General features: G+C 34.3%; 1 protein-coding gene across 8 annotated transcripts in view; it reads left to right on the top strand.

The window, feature by feature from the left end:
• The window catches only part of DMD (dystrophin), a 2,057,113-nt gene that overhangs the window by 852,974 nt on the left and 1,186,864 nt on the right, over positions 1–17,275 (top strand). For 7 of the 8 annotated variants that reach the window (XM_041741334.1, XM_041741335.1, XM_041741332.1 and 4 more), the window contains 3 exons: positions 968–1,105; positions 3,857–4,009; positions 4,874–5,056. In XM_041741334.1, the coding sequence (XP_041597268.1) occupies positions 968–1,105; positions 3,857–4,009; positions 4,874–5,056 (474 nt within the window). The remainder of the gene's footprint in view (positions 1–967; positions 1,106–3,856; positions 4,010–4,873; positions 5,057–17,275) is intronic. The other variant, XM_041741333.1, reaches the window with a different exon arrangement.

Here is a 17,275-nt window from a genome sequence, read left to right as displayed (position 1 = left end):
TTGTTACATGCAAATACATGTGACTTTTTAAAAACCATCTAACATTTACTCTTCTTAGCTTATCAGAGTACCTTGAGTACCACTGCAGGGTGAATCTTCTCAAAAGAAAGTTTTCATATACTGAGTTGAAAGAAAGATGGGAAACGAGAAGTGAAAAATTACCTGGTCACACATATGCTACCATATTATACTGGCACTTATTCAAATAGTTTTATATCAAAGTAAATAAAAATATTCTTCTTGGAGTTTAAGAAACTGAACGCATACCAAAAAATTTTTCAAGTAATTTTCCTAATCTATATTTTATACTTATTTGATCGCATTTAAAAACAGCTTGTATATATGACATATTTTTAGAAACTAGTTGCAATTTTTGGCAACACTTGAATACATCATTTTGTACTAATGTCCTAGTATTCATCCTAAATTTGGACATATAGGCTACTTAAAGTAGATTATTATATAGAAATTTGTGTACATTTAAAATATGTTTACTTAGGAGTGAGCGTGTTTAAACCATTAAGGATCATTGCCATCTGACATACATCCACATCCATATTTCTGCATGGGTTAGTTAACATTGTAAATGACACGTTTAGTTCATGTCTCCAAACTTCTTTAATTTCTGAAAATCTACCAAAACTCAAAGCCAAAAGAATGCTTCACACCATTTGATGCCTTGTCTGAAATGATGAAGTACCTTACAAGTCTATCTTCCTACATATGCCCCCCCAATCAGGTATATCCTTTTGAACTGGATGATATCCTTCCTAGATCCTTCTTTACAAAACTCAAATAAACCATATAAAAGGAAAAGTATGAGCCCAGTATCTTAGAACAACATTCCCGAAAGTCTTAAATTGGATTTTTTTTTGTGTGTTTAAATAACATGTTTTATTATCTCTTGTTAACGATGTACAGCTTTTTAAAAACCAAAATGAAGACTGTACTTGTTGTTTTTAATCAGAGTGAAGACAATGAGGGTACTGTAAAAGAATTGTTGCAAAGAGGAGACAACTTACAACAAAGAATCACAGATGAGAGAAAGCGAGAGGAAATAAAGATAAAACAACAGCTGTTACAGACAAAACATAATGCTCTCAAGGTATTAGAGCTAAAATTATAATATACCTTGCCTGTGGTTTTTTTCATATGTAGGGTAAACTATATTATGCATAAATTAAAGCTGCTTAAGAATCTTAGTCGCCAGAAAATACATTTTTTCCTGTTCAATGTGTGTGCTTTATTTAACATTTTTGAGTGATGTCTTTGATTTTGAGAGATGTGTTGCTTTAAAAATTGGGTTTTTTTTTTGACTGAGTAGTGCTTGAAAAATATTATAATGCATCCCTCATAGTGTTTATACATTTAATTTTCTAATATAGTTTATTTTTACTTATTTACATTTGTCATGAAAGATCTGCTTAAATGCCAGAATAACCAATTTATATTTTTGTGGGTTTTCTGCTGCCTGTATTTTATTGATTTTATCTAGAGGAGGTCCAGTTTTTTGGTAATTGAATATTTGTTTAATAAGGCCTGGGATTAAAAAAAAAATAAGGCCTGGGATTCTACTTATTTTTTTTTAAATTACCTTCATTTTTCCTTTAAGAGAGTCACTCTTTGCAACTAGCTAAACATCTACAGAGTCTAATCTCATTTATATAGGAATCCTCAAAAATAATCTTAATGTCCTTGAAGAAGAACTGGCACTCTTGTATTAAGCAGCGGTAGTGTATAGACTCAAGCACCCATGTGACTCATCTGGTTATGTGCAGGAAGAACAGAATAGTGTTGATTTTTCTGTAATAATATTTAGGATGTTCTTGACATGACACTGAACATGTAAAGAGTTTTGTGAAATAACCTTTTGTTATTTTTATTGTGCTTTCCAATATTCCCTATTGGCATGCATGGCTGATTTTCTAATACTGTTAATTGCCAAGCTTTTCATTGTAAATCACTCTTGGAGAGCTGTGTAGCTATGTGGGTAGATCCACCTAGTAGGTGGATGAAGTCTGCTTTCTGTATGCAAATAAGAGTATAAAACCTTTCCCCATATAGTCAGACAACCAAATAAACACTGCTGAGAATGTAATTACACAATATTGTGCCTGCAAGGAATCCACAAGGAAAGTCTAATTGGCCAGCAGGTGTTCTGGAGGTAACTGCTGATAAATATAGTAAATAGAAAAGGCCTCTTCCTTGAGGGAGTGCAAGAGCAAGCCATAATGTGCTCAGAAAATCAGAAAGCTGTGTAATTCACACACTTCCCACTGTGACCAGGCTTTCCGAAGTGTCTACAGTGGTCATATGATGATATGTGTCCTACTGAACAGCAGTGTTTAATGGTTATCTGGCATATCTCTAAAGAAATCTATATAATGTCTCTAAATATCTTCACATATTATGCATCACCTTGTGCTTAGGAAATGAAAGGAGTTTCAGATTTTATGACCACAAGCCCTTTCTCTTGGCAGAGATGTGAGTTGTGTCACGAATAAGACATGGCTCAGCGCTCATTCACGTGGCTTTATCTTGGTACCTTTGAAAAAAGCAGCATTCCATCTGGCTCATCCCAGGCATTTATTACCTCCACAGGAGGTTTAGAAATTCAACTAAAAATGTAAACTGCAGTAAATTTTACATCCTCAATTTTGAACAAAATGGGGAATGAAATTTATATCATTCTTGCAAATAAATGTTAAAAGCGATTATGAAAATCTACTCCACTTGCCAAAATAATCTACACCACCATATTCAGTAACTATATTAACCTGCCAAGTGTCTCCAGTTCTAGTCCTTATGAAATATTTCAAAGAAGGTCAGAACTTTCCAAAACAATGAATATTTCAGCAGTTCTTTGATATTCATTATTTTCTTTTGCTCCAGTTAAATCTGTACATGAAACCCTAATTACTACTGTTCTGAAGAAATGAAAGCTGTATTCTGAGCTCTTACATTCCCTTGTGTTATCATAAAATGGCATTACAACAAATTCTATTGATCGGGGAAGACATTGGGTGTGCTTGTAAGGAGCAAGATGATTAATTTCCCCCCTTTGTTGATTTATTAAGCAGTTGCCCTTATTTATCTCATCTCGTTGATTGGAAACCATGCACTTTCCCTTTTCCTTTTAAACTAATTCATCATTTGCATTTGGAACACGATTTGATATAATAAGAGAAAGCTGACCATGGAAGCCTCAAAAGAAAGAGCATTTTTATAATAGTTGTCATTTTCCTGTACAGTCACAGATAGATATCTTTCATACTTCCACATGTATAGCTCAAAACAATTTATATGATAACTAAGATGGTTTTATATTTCTAATCACAAAATATTCACACCTATGAAACATGTTTACAGGGACTGCTAAAAGCATGAATGTAGTTTCTTGGCTATGTAAACTTAGAATTTTGTTGATAAACCCAGGGCTGAAGATACAAATTTTTAGAATTTGTATCTATTATAAAAGTCAAGTACAAACTCATTAAATTTGTGCAAGTATCTAGCTGTCATTTGTATTCATATACTAAAGTATTTCACAGATACTACACGATAATTTAGTTGACTCATTTAGTCAATTAAATATGACAAGATTTCTAAACAAATTTGAACATGCCAGGAGGAGATATACTTTAAGTGGGTTGTCTAGTTTTCTTAGCTTTGTGTCAATAGATCCTGCCACATAAATACCTAATTTCGTCATCTATTTGTATACTTAGCATTTAAGAATGTGAATTTAAGTGAAGCTGTACAAGGAGATGAGGGATTCATTATTTGTAAATAACTACAGCCAGAAGTATACTATACATATATATTGATATTTTAATAATATCTGCACCATGAACAGGATTTGAGGTCTCAAAGAAGAAAAAAGGCTCTAGAAATTTCTCACCAGTGGTATCAGTACAAGAGGCAGGCTGATGATCTCCTGAAATGCTTGGATGACATTGAAAAAAAATTAGCCAGCCTACCTGAACCCAGAGATGAAAGGAAAATAAAGGTAATGTTGTTTTAGAATGTCAATACTACATTTTATTGCTACAGTTTAATTTCTTTACCTTAACATGTGTGGATCGTATTTAAAATGGTTGATGTTATTGTTTCCTCTTTTAGCGTTCTCTGATTTGCTGCATTTCCTTGTATTGTGTTTTGTTATGGTAAATGTATTGTATTAAGTGTTTTTTAATTGACAATGTGGAATGAATAAAATGTTTTATTTCTAGACAATGTAAAATGAATTAAGAAATGTCGTATGTTTTCTGGTAAAATTGTAATTGACTTTGTGTATCTTTGTTCCAGATGAACAAATGACTTATCGGTCTGTGGACGACTTCTTTCTCATGTTAGCACATTCATTTCATCAGAGCATCTTCACACATCAGTGTCAAATCTCTATAGATTGATTTGCATATTGTCCGAAGATGTGTTTTTCTGTTATTATTTTACACTTTTTATTTTGCTTCATTCTCTGTTGAGTTCCTCGAAACTTTAACAAGAAAATAAATAACCACTTACCCTCTAAATTATATTCTATGTGGATGGTCCCTAATAAATAATGAGTAGTCACTCCAATTTGGGTCAGCCCCCAAAACACCAAAGGAATTGAGAAGAAAGAAAAATGTTAGATGAATTTAAATATTTTCTTAACTAGAATATCTCAAACTGAGCATTCACAGGATAACTGAAATAACATTTGGATTCTTGGGTGAAGATGACAGTGATGGCTTCCATATTTGTTAATTATGGAACATGACAATAAAATGACAACAGCCTTTGAAATTTCTGAGAGAAGTATGTGCTGCTTGCAGGTTGGTTGATGTGGTTAGCTAACTGCCCTGGGCCCTGTATTGATTTTGCTCAATAGGAAATTGATCGTGAATTGCAGAAGAAGAAAGAGGAGCTGAATGCAGTGCGTAGGCAAGCTGAGGGCTTGTCTGAGGATGGGGCCGCAATGGCAGTGGAGCCAACTCAGATCCAGCTCAGCAAGCGCTGGCGGGAAATTGAGAGCAAATTTGCTCAGTTTCGAAGACTCAACTTTGCACAAATTGTGAGTTGTTACTGGCAAACCCACGTTATGTGTTTGCAACTACTACCCTAATAACAGAGGCCTACTAACAAACGGAAAAAACAAAACCAACTGGGTACAATTTCAGACTTCTAGTATGTATTCTGAAAGTGAGCAGTTTCCCCTCACTTTGGGCTTCTGCAACACTAGTGGCTAATTTTTCAGATTAAAAACACAATAAATTAAGCACATAAGGAACAGCCCCTTTATCAGAAATTAAAACTGCATCTTAATTTCTTTTGCCACATCATTTTTTTCATAACATTGGCAATGTGAATTTGTCAATTGATCATACATTTACATTACTTCAGTGTCTAATCCAAAAATATGTATTGCTTTCCTGAGACCATCCCATGCTAATTTTACTTTCTTAATGTATACATGGTAAATAATAAATCTTTTGTGAGACATCTTCCTATATCAAATTGCGTAAGGACCTTATCTCATTGACTTAATAGTAGTTTAGTCCTCGTATCTGGCTTAGCTACATAATGGGTTAAAAGGCTTTTAGAACTGGATGCCTAGTAAGATGGTTTACAAGTGAGAGCAGATTGAAAAATATCAAACATTGTGACCACTGAAATATTACAAGCCAAAGGGAAAAGGAACAACTGTTCTTCTTTCAAACAACTGAATGGAAATTTGGTGATTTTCTCCTTAAAAAGGCAATTCATAATCTTAAGTTTGGTCTTTTTAGCTGTTTATTTGTACTAGGGTATGAACCATAGGATTTTTCTAACAAATACATTTTTTGTTCCTATTCTAAAATATCATAAAGTGAAGAGGAATGGTTACTTCTATGTAATTATGTAAAAATAGTGCTTCTCACAAAAAAGCATGTTAAAGTCTGGGAAATATGGATTTCTTATTATGTTAAGTTGAATCATATGAAACCAACAGAGATATTCAATAGTTTTTGACCTATGTAAATGACAATTTCATTTGTTTCAACTTTCAGATGAGACATTTTGGGGGAATTTCTTATGTGATATTGTTGATTCCATTTAATATGTGGTATTTTAAAAATATGCCTTAGCAAAGATTTTATTAGCATATTAATTGTGCTATGCTGCTTATTAAACAAGGGAAAATATGCCACATATTATTGTTTCTTCTTTTTACAAAACATTAGAAAAATCCATGAATACACTGTTTTTGATGAAATCCAGGGCCCTAAGATTTAATAGCAGGTGAATATTCTGAGAAGTTGGAAAAAGTAATATAATATATTGAGACTATATTACATTTGAAGTCCAATTCCAGCTGATTGCACATTTCAGCCTATTATCCTTCCTATTAGATGTTATGAACATAATATGTCATAAATCACTGAAGCCTACACTAACAGAAAGCCTGTGTCTGTGGATACAAAATAAATTGAAAGATTAAGGCAACCATAAAGAAAATTCAAGTAAAATATTTTCACTGAATTTAATAGATCATTCAGGGAGAAGTCCCTTGCTTTGATTTATATGACTACTAACTAATTTCTCCACTCCAATTTTCCCCATATCTTGACACATCCTAGATGCAGGATTAGATTTCTTTACAAGCTGGTCAAGGTAAGTTATTAAATTTTATAGTTAAATGGACACAGGATCAAAAATCTCCACAAAGCATCCACTTAAAATGTCGTTACATCCTTACACATAAGGGGCTCTCAACACATATTTGTAAAACATAATGATGATTGGTAAAATAAAGCAAGGACATGTAAACCAGCATAAAAATTTAAAAGTCATTGTAAAATGCTAAGATGTATTTTCTGCATAAACTGTTACTTCTTGATTTTCTGTCTGAGAGAACAAGAGTTGAGAAGGTACCTGGAGTGGGGAACATGTATTTTTTTTAATTTTATTTATTTATTTGAGAAAGAGAGAGAGAGGGGGAGTGTGTGAGAACAAGTAAAGTGATGAGCAGAGGGAGACAAAGAGGGAAAAGCAGACTCCCTGCTGAGCACGGAGCCTGATGGGGGCTCCATCCCAGGACCCTGAGATCATGACTTGAGCCAAAGTTAGACGCTTAACTAACTCGGCCACACAGGCACCCTGGAAGTATCTTTTTCATGTGAACTCTGGGTTTCTGCGATAACAGAAGGAATAACAATATGTATGAAGAACAATCAATATTACAATTATATTTGGCTTTGAATTTTAATCAGGTCTAAAAGAATATAGATAGATGATAGATAGATAGATAGATAGATAGATAGATAGATAGATAGATAGATGATAGATCGATCCAAGATGTATATTTTTATTCCACTGATTACTAATATATATTGAAAAACTGATTTCACATATCTACCAACCTGATTAAAGTCATCTTTCCCAATTATCGTACAATGAAGCCACAAGTGAACAGCTTAACCAAAAGTCTGGAATGGTAAGGCTGATGCAGCACAGGTGGTCATAACTGCAGTATTCTTTACCTCCCCCTGTTACCCCTCTCTCTTTCTCTTATCTTTCATTCTCCCAGTTTTCCCTTTCTATTCTCTCTAGATGTAAATTCTAGACTTCATTTGGACTTACTGATTTTCAGTTACTTTTACACATCTTAGGAGTAAGCGTTCAGGATTTCAGAAAGTACTGTTAAGTGCTTAACATTTGAGAGTTGTGTTTAAAATTAGACATTAATTTTCCTCATTTCAGAGAGAAAGGCTTAAAAATGGACTAAACAGTATAAAAATTGTGTATGTCAGGGATTATGGCCATGTCAGAGCTATACATGGCAATCATAAAGCTCTGACAAGTTCTGGAACTTTGAGCCATGAGGCAGTCCTGGACCAGACAGGAGTGCAGACCAAAGCAGAGTAGAGAGTATCTCCAAATGATGGTCCTCAGGACAATCCTAGAGTCCACAAAGAAGGGAAAACAGATTGGTAGGAAGCAGGTCAATTTTTCTCTAAGTATTCAACAGTTTGGAGCCCCTGTTATAGTTAGGAATAGAGGACATTTTTAATTATACTTCCTATTGGCTTGCAGACCTGGCTGATCAGTGGAGACCAAACAATGATTGTAGACTGAACATAAAGAATTTTTCTGTAGGTTGTTTTATAACACCTGTGAGGTCTCATACAAAGGGTGCTCCCTGGGATGAACAGCCTAGAATGACAATCCTGGTTCCTAGGTCTGCTCATGAATAAATAAATATCTTTTGGCCTGATTTCCCTTATCTGTACAATGAGAATATGGACATTGGTGATAATGAAATATGGTAGTATTTGTAAAACACCTGCTGTATTATAGAGACTCAGTGAATTCAGTTTTTTCCTTCTTCTTTCTGTATATAACACTGGAAAAGAGACATTTTTAAAAAATTTTATGTCTTTATAGGCTGTTAAGATGATCAGACTCAGCATATACCATAGATTGATAATGTTATTCACAACAGATAAATGTATTTATCAACAGATAGATTACAAATTAGATTCCATCATCCTTGAACAGGTAGTTGTATCTGGAGTCACAAGGTACTTGCAGAAAATTTTGTGCAAAGCTGGTGATGCTACCAAAGTAGACATAATTCCCTATAAACATGTCAATAGTTCTCTAAGTTCTTATCTCCTACAGAAAAGTAGAGAAAGAGATAAGAAAACCCAAAGGCTTTGAAAATTTCTTAATAGAAAATTACGTGTAATTTTTATTAAGCATAATTGTAGCATTTGAAAGTTAATCTCCCAGAACCCAAGAAAATGCAGCCAAAAATTACACAAAGAAAGTACCCCCACAATCTAGGGCTCATGTGGAACTCCTAAGCAAAATAAGCTCACAGACTAAAATTACAATGGATATGAAAAAATTCTTTTAATGGATGATGTTAACAGATGCCAAAAAATAAAAGGAGAATGCACATCTGAGGAAATTAGAGATAAGAGAACAATCAGGAAAGGACATTAAAATAAGTGTTTAAATTTTTTTTTACGTAATTGGAGTTTTTTTAATGTTCAAAAATTTTTAAAGAGGATATAATGGAATTCCTACAATAAAAATAGGCCTTTTTGAATAGTGAACAGTAAAGTTTGAAAAAATAAGAAGTTTAGAGATTAAAATGTGATCATTAAAATAATAACTCAAACAGCTTTTTAAATAGTGGATTCATCATAGAAGAAAACTGAATATTTTAATTGAAGGATATTGAGGATAATTTTGCTTTGCTGAAAATACTGGAATATGTAGATAATGGAATAAAAAGCTCATATATATACATGAAAAGAGTTCCAGATTGAAAAAGTGGAGAGCCTGGGGGAGAGACAATATTTTATATAAATGACTGACATTTAACAAAATTGAATAAGTCTCAGTTTACACGAGTCCTCAAGTTGAATAAAGCTCAATTTACATGAGTCCTCAAGTTGAATAAAGCTCAACTAGACTGGAACAAATAAAAACAAGTTACACCTAGCTAGATTTGAGTGAAAATCAGAACATCAGTGATCAGGAAGGTATCATAATAGCTACTGAGATTGCCTACAGGGTGGCAAAATTGACAGTAGACTTTTCATCAAAAATAGATATTAGAAGACAATGGAATAACATCTTTAGTATGTGAGGCAAATTTTCAAATGTCCTGTAAACTGTGATTCAAGAGTAAAGACAAAATATTTTTTGGGCAGCCCGGGTGGCTCAGTGGTTTAGCACTACCTTCAGCCCAGGGCATGATCCTGGAGACCCGGGATCAAGGCCCACATCGGGTTCCCTGCATGGAGCCTGCTTCTCCTTCTGCCTATGTCTCTGCTTCTCTCTTTCTTTCTCTCTCTCTCTCTCTCTCTCTCTCTCTGTGTGTGTGTGTGTGTGTGTGTGTGTGTCATGAATAAATAAATAAAATCTTTAAAAAATATTTTCAGGTACAAGTATTTTCAGATAAATAAAAACTATGAGAATTTATTACCTATATGTTCTTGCTAAATTACTAAACAATATGCTAGTGTAAAAAAAGGAAAATGAATCCAGAAAGAAGGAGCAAGCTATATAAAGCTATCTAGAATTCTATATATAGAGGGATTTTTTTAAAATCTTTTACTCAGCCACTAAAATTATATATAGCAAGTGCTGAAAAGGAAAACAGAAGGCTATGAGAATTTAGAAGTGATTTGTCTCAACGTACAGGAGAATACAATAAATCAAAAGCTCATTGTAAAGGGTCACAACAAATAGAAGGTTTGTGCCCAATATGTTCAGTGTGAATTATTGCTAATTATTATGTTTCTAGGAAGGAAAAATGTATAGTAAAAACTTTTGGAATAAGTATACATACAGGAACTGTCCCAGGAATGGGAGCAAAAATAATGCAAACATCAAAGTAAAAGATGGAAGAGAAATGTCCCTTTTCTAAATACAACCCCACCTGCCCTGGATATCCTATAGTCTCAAAGACCAAGTAAATAATGGTGATATTCAACATTTTATATCTAACAACTTCTTCAGCTTCTTTTGGATGCCTAACAGATATGTCAAACATAACATACCCAAGTCAAGAATTAACTGTCTTCTCTACATAATTTGGCTCCTACCAAGTTCCCTGGGTGTTACTAAATTACCCTGTCACTTAACATCAAAGACCTAGACCTCATCTATGATTGATCTTTTCTCTTGTATTATCCATGTAATTCATTTCAAATGCTATTGGTTCTACTAACAAAATACAGCTTTAATCAGACCACTCAGTATCTGCCTTGTGAAAAGCCTAGTCTACAGCATAATCATCTCTCATCTGGGTTACTTCAGCAGCCTCTAATCCTTGCTTCCAGTCTTTCCCCACCTACACTATATTCTTTCTGGTGCAGCCAGAGTGCTCCTAAAGCATAAATAAGATTCTCTCAAGCCACTGATGCTCATTACCCTTTCAGTGAATTCCTAGGAGATTCTACATGATTTGGTTTCTGCCTATTCTATTGCTCCAACTTTGTCTCTCCTTTTGCCATTCTCCTGTTATACAGGCATAAAAATTCCTCCTCCGTACCTAAACACATCAACACCATTTCCATTTCAGGGCCATTGTATGTATTGTTCCTTCACGGAATATTTTTCACCTAGACTTTTACGTGGGTGCTATAAATCAGCCATCCTTCCATTTAGCAACAGTAAACATTTAGTATAACTTTGATGTATAATCTGAACAGGTAATACTTAAGAGTGTTTATTTTATGTTAAAATACTTTTTATACTTCTTATAAGTATGCATTTCAATTGGGAATTTAAGATGACTCTCTGGAGCAGCAGATTTTGTAACAGTTACTTCCAGAAGCATTATACTGAGAAAAGACAAAGTTCCTGAAATTTAACACTGAGGTGATGGGGTGAATTTGAGAAGGATTGCAATACTGTATTGTAAAGGATGGCTTTTAGTGTATCGGAATAAATTACAATAAAGTATGTTGACAACATTAGAAGTACATATTTCTAAAATATGCAAGTTCTTGAAAAGTTGATAGAAAATTAGTTTTGGGGGATCCCTGGGTGGCTTAGCGGTTTGCCACCTGCCTTTGGCCCAGGGCGTGATCCTGGAGTCCCGGGGATCAAGTCCCGCATAGGGCTCCCTGAATGGAGCCTGCTTCTCTCTCTGCCTGTGTCTCTGCCTCTCTCTCTGTCACTGTGTGTGTGTCTCTCATGAATAAATAAATAAACTTTTTTAAAAAAAGAAAATTAGTTTTGTCAGTAGATTCACTTTAAATGCTAAAGAAAAGTATTATATAAATTAGTCCTTTTTTTCAAGATTTTACTTATTTGAGAAAGAGCTCACAGATGCACAAGCAGAGGGAGGGGCAATGGAAGAGGGAGAAGCAGACTCCCCGCTGAGCAGGGAGCCTAACAAGGGGCTTGATTCCAGGATCCCAGGACCCTGAGATCATGACCTGAACTGAAGGTAGATGGTTAACCAACTGAGCCACTCAGGTGCCCCTATAAATTAGTCGTTATGTGAATATTTTTATAAGATGAAAACACTTTTATAGTGTGAGCATTCCTCTACTAACTTTTAAAAATTGTTTGAATTTGAATAGAACTTTACATCTCTATAAAGAGCTTTCACATATATCGAGATTGTTTCCACTAATAACCCTCTTGAGTATGATTTTCATTGTCATTTTATGGTAAATAAAATTTAAATGAGGTTAATTATAATGTCTAAGGGCACATGTAAGCAGTGGAAGATAACACTCTTGAACTCCATGCTTCCTGAAATACTATGAGAGTTATTCAAAAGAAAGAAAAATATCTAGTGTCCAAATAAGTTTGAGAAACACTGAATTAAGCAAAGTTTCCTTACTACAGAATTTTGCAGGGCTTTTGATATGCAAATGTGATTATGAATTTCTACAAGGGGAATAGATTCTGCAGATTTTCACATCTGGATAGTTGTAGTACAAAAGGGGAAATTTCACTTCAGTTTTATGATAGGATTCCTGCTTAAGTAGTTATGAAGAACTAGTGTTCTTCAGGAAAAAAAAAATGAGAAAAGCATCGCTGTACCATTCTGCTTTTGTTACTTTGGATTTTCTTAAAATACAGTGTTGCTTTATAAGAGGAGTAACCACAGAGCTGACTGCCATTGCCTAATGTAAAATAATGTGTGAACCTAGATTTGATATTCCATTACTCATTTTTGATAGACTTTCTTCTATCACATAATGATAACGAATTAATTTTGAGACTAATGGGGAAACATCCTCTTTGCATAATTGCCACGTGGATTTCTTTCTTTGCCTTGAAATAATAACAAAGATTGTCAGCTGCCAATGCAAGACTGTTGGAGAATTTGGGAACATGGATAATTTTTTTAGAGACAGAATGTTCTTTAGTAAACAGAGTTGTGAATGTATGAAACTAATAATGGTTGCTAAGGGAAATGAACCAGGAGGTAGCTGCTTATAAAATTTTCCTTCTCTTGGCTTCGATTTTGTTATAACATATCAAAAGAGGTAAGAATGAAATAAAATAAATCAAGATTCTTTGTCTCCTAGATTATGATCATAATAGTTACTGCCATTTCTATAGTAAATTTTTTCAGTCTCTAGCTATGTAATAGAATCAGGTTAATGGTTGTCTGGTAGAGTATGTTCAGCTAGAATCACCTTCCAGGAAACTGACAGACTCACAGATTCCCTCATCCCTTTTTTTCAAATGTAAGGAAATTCTGAATAAAATATAATTTTAAAACAGTTTTAAAGACATAGCTGAGCTCAAAATATATAACAGAAACTTCCTTCCCTCTCTTTACCATAAATGAGCACATTATCTCATGTGATAGTGAACCTGGATTGAGGGCCCCATAGTTCAGAGAAAGTTTTGAAGACCTTTTACATGTGGCCCTTATATGACATCTAGTACAGAGATGTAAAGGAAAAACCCACTTTAAACAATAGAACCTTCAAGTCTTTACTCCATGTAGATGGGAAATAGATAAATCCTACACATAAGCCCAATTCTGTCTGCCAAGGATTCTGGCTGGAGAAGAAAGATCTTTGATAATTAAAACTCAGTGTGGGAGGTCTGAATTTATATACTAACCATAAGCCTCTAGATTCCTTAACTGAGAAATTAACATAAAATGGGTCCCAGATTGGTGAAATCTGTGAAGTCTTCTTCCACAATCATACAATAAATCATTCTTTCTAGAGTTCCACATTCACACAAACACTAAATATTTATTCAGTACAAAATATTACAACCCATACAAAGAAATGAATCCGCAGTGACTTAGAGTCAACTAACATCACAATCAAGAGAATTAGTACTTCATGAATTTAAAATAATAGAAAACCACTGGATATATTAAATATGCTGAAAATAAGGAAGGAATAAAATAAGCATTAATTTATAAAGCCACCGTACACAGGAAAATACAAAGATACTTGTGATGATAATACATCAAATAAAGTTTACAGAAACCAAAAACCAATCATTGAAATAAAAAGCTAAGTGTATGTGTTAAACACCAGATTAAACAAATGTGAAGAGAAAATTAGAAACTCATTATGGTAAAATGATCAGAATATACCACATAAAAATAAAAAGTATGGAAAATATGAAAGATCGAAAGAACAGAATAAGAAGCGTTATGACTAATATAATTACAAAAAAGGAAGAAAGAATACAGGAGACACAATATTTAAGGTACAATAGCCAAAAATTTCTCAGAACTTAAGAAAGACATCAGCCCACAAACGGAATTCATTGGTGTCTCAACCAAGATGAATTAAAAGGAGTATGTCAAAACACAGAGAATATATAAATACCCTGTAAAAGAACAGGGCACAGATGTATGTCAGCACAAGTGACTTATTCGTATTTTTAAAGATTTTGTTTATTTATTATTCACAAGAGACACAGAGAGAGAGAGAGGCAGAGACACAGGCAGAGGGAGGAGAAGCAGGCTCCCTGCGGGGAGCCCAATGAAGGACTAGATCCCAGAACTCTGGGATCACGCCCTGAGCCAAAGGCAGATGCTCAACCGCTGAGTCCCACAGGCATCCCACAAGTGACTTATTTAATTGAAGGTTCTGATAATAATAAAAATATCTCCAAATTTCTATCATATTGTCATTGCAGAATCAAAACAAGGCCACCATTTATGAAATAGGTTCTACCTGTATTAGAAGAACTGATATTTTTTGTAATTTTTATACTTGGAGAAAGAAAACCTAGGATTATATCCCGCATCTCTCATTATCCATGCAACTTTGACTAGATATTTGAGTCTCAGGATAAAATTAGTGACTTATTTCTTACAGAATTAAAAGAGATAATGAACCACCAAAAATGTTGAAGGATGTCCCAGAATATTTCTATTATGGTCACTGGTTGGAAGGACAGAATGCACAAAGGTCAATGTCCAGAGCTCATAGTGATAGGGGTCACAAAAAGCCAAAAACCAAAAATTTAAGTTGCTCTGAGCAGCTGGTGTCAAATAAACCTAACAAAAGCAAGAACAAATCTTTCTTATGTAACACTGCTTAAACCTAAACTTTATTATTTATTTTAAATTAATTAATTAATTATTTATTATTTATTTATTTATTTATTTAAGAGAGAGAGAGAGTGAGAGAGCAGGAGATGGAGGGGCAGAGTGAGAGGGAGAGAGAATCTCAAGGAGACTACATGCCCAACGTGGAGCCTGATGCATAGCTCGATCCCAGGACCCTGAGATTATGACCTGAGCTGAAGCCAAGAGTCAGACACTTAACTGAATGCACCATCCAGGTGCCCCTAAACCTCAACTTCAAATAACTCCCACAGATGAAGTTCCAAAAGCATGTGTTTAGAATTTAAATGGCAGTTCACACAAGGAAACAAACAGCAGAATACAACTCCCAAAGACAGAAGATAATGAATTAATGAGATACAGAATGCAAAAGAAATGTTTAATATTTTCAAAATAGTAATAGTTTGCATCAAAAACAGGAATTAGGGACAAGGGACGGTAATAAAATAATGATCACGATGTTTTAAAAAGAATTGAATAGAACTTCAGAATTGAGTAGAACTTCAGAAATTAGAAATGTAACAAATAATTTAGTGTACAAGTTAAGCATCAGAAGAGATATGAGGAATTAGAAAAAAATGGAAGATAGATAAAATAAATTACTTAAAATGCATGAAGTCAAAACATAGAAATGTGAAAAATAAAAGGATAAAAAAGGGAGAAGGTCAAATATACAAGGAGAGAATGGATAGTCGATACTTGAAGTGACAATTGCTTAGAAATATCCAAAATTAATGAAAGTCCCAATAATCACGTTGGAAATCAAGCAAATCTCAGGCAGGAAAAAATAAAAAACAAATGCACCCATATATCTTCATAATGAATATGAAAAATTCCAAAAATAAAGAGAATTTTCAGTACATCTTAAAAAACAGATTACCTAAAATGTACTAACATGTATAAATAAATGACAGCAAATTTTTAAGCAACAATAAAAGCCAAAAGGTGGTAAGATAATGTCTTCAAAACTAATGAGACCTAGAATTGCATATTTATAGAAACTTTAAAAAAAAATAACACTGAGGGACGCCTGGGTGGCTCAGTGGTTGAGCGTCTGTCTGTCTTTGGCTCAGGGCATGATCCCAGGGTCCTGGGATCGAGTCCTGCATCCAGCTCTCTGCAGGGAGCCTGCTTCTCCCTCTGCCTGTGTCTCTGCCTCTCTTTCTGTGCCTCTCATGAATAAATAAAAATTAATTAAATACAAAATAAAAATAACACTGAAATAAAAATCTTACCAGACAAAAATTGAGTTTCCTAGTAGGAGATCCTCACCGCACAGTCCTCAGGGTTTTTGGGGTTTTTGTTTTGTTTTTTAGAATTGGCCATGGTTAAAGTTATTCAGTTATCCTTCCATACATCTTCATGTTGTAATAAAATAATTTTATATCCTGAACTTTTACTCAACATTGTGTCATCTCTGTTAGTAAAGATAAGTTCTGTAAACATTTTTAAAGCCTACATAACATTCCATGGCATATTTGTTCCTCATGGTGGGTTTCTAACCAGAATGCAAATGACCCGAGATTAAAGATTTGAGATGCAAAGAAGAATGATGAGCAAATATTAAACAAATGGAGAAACCTAAACAAACATTTACTAAATGTAAAAGTATCCAATTTATTTATTAAAAAAGAAACAGAATGGTAACACCTACATGTCAGTGATGTTAGAATAGAGAGGGAGATTGCTTGGAGTTCTTCACCTTGTTTACTACCTACTTCTCTGGATGCTCTTTGACAGCCTCTGTTGATGCTCCCTCCTCCTCTACACTTGAAATAATGTCTAGGTTCTCAGTCCTTGGACTTTTTATTTTTATTTAAGGCTTTATTTATTTGAGGGAGAGACTGAGCATGAGCAGGGTGGAAGGACAGAAGGAGGAATAGAGGGAGAAGCAAGGCTCCCCTTCACACTGGGAGCCAGATGTGGGACTGGATCCCACGACCCTGAGATCATGACCTAAGCTGAAGGCAGACGCTCAACTGAAGGCAGACGCTCAAGTGACTGAGCCACCCAGGTGCCCCTCATTTTCCCTTTTCTATTTATACTCCCTGCTTTGTTCTTTTCATCTTGTCTTGTAATTTTAATGTCAGATACAACTACATGACTTCTACATTTTTATAAACCAGACTGTTCTTCTCCCTTGAACTATAGTGTTGTCATAGTGACAACACTGCCATTTCAGTTTCAGGTCAAAATCTACCTTTGTTTTCCTTTACTCAT

The sequence above is a fragment of the Vulpes lagopus genome, chromosome X (genome assembly GCF_018345385.1).
Source record: "Vulpes lagopus strain Blue_001 chromosome X, ASM1834538v1, whole genome shotgun sequence".
Lineage (NCBI taxonomy): Eukaryota > Metazoa > Chordata > Mammalia > Carnivora > Canidae > Vulpes > Vulpes lagopus.
This window is presented reverse-complemented; position numbering and strand designations above follow the sequence as displayed.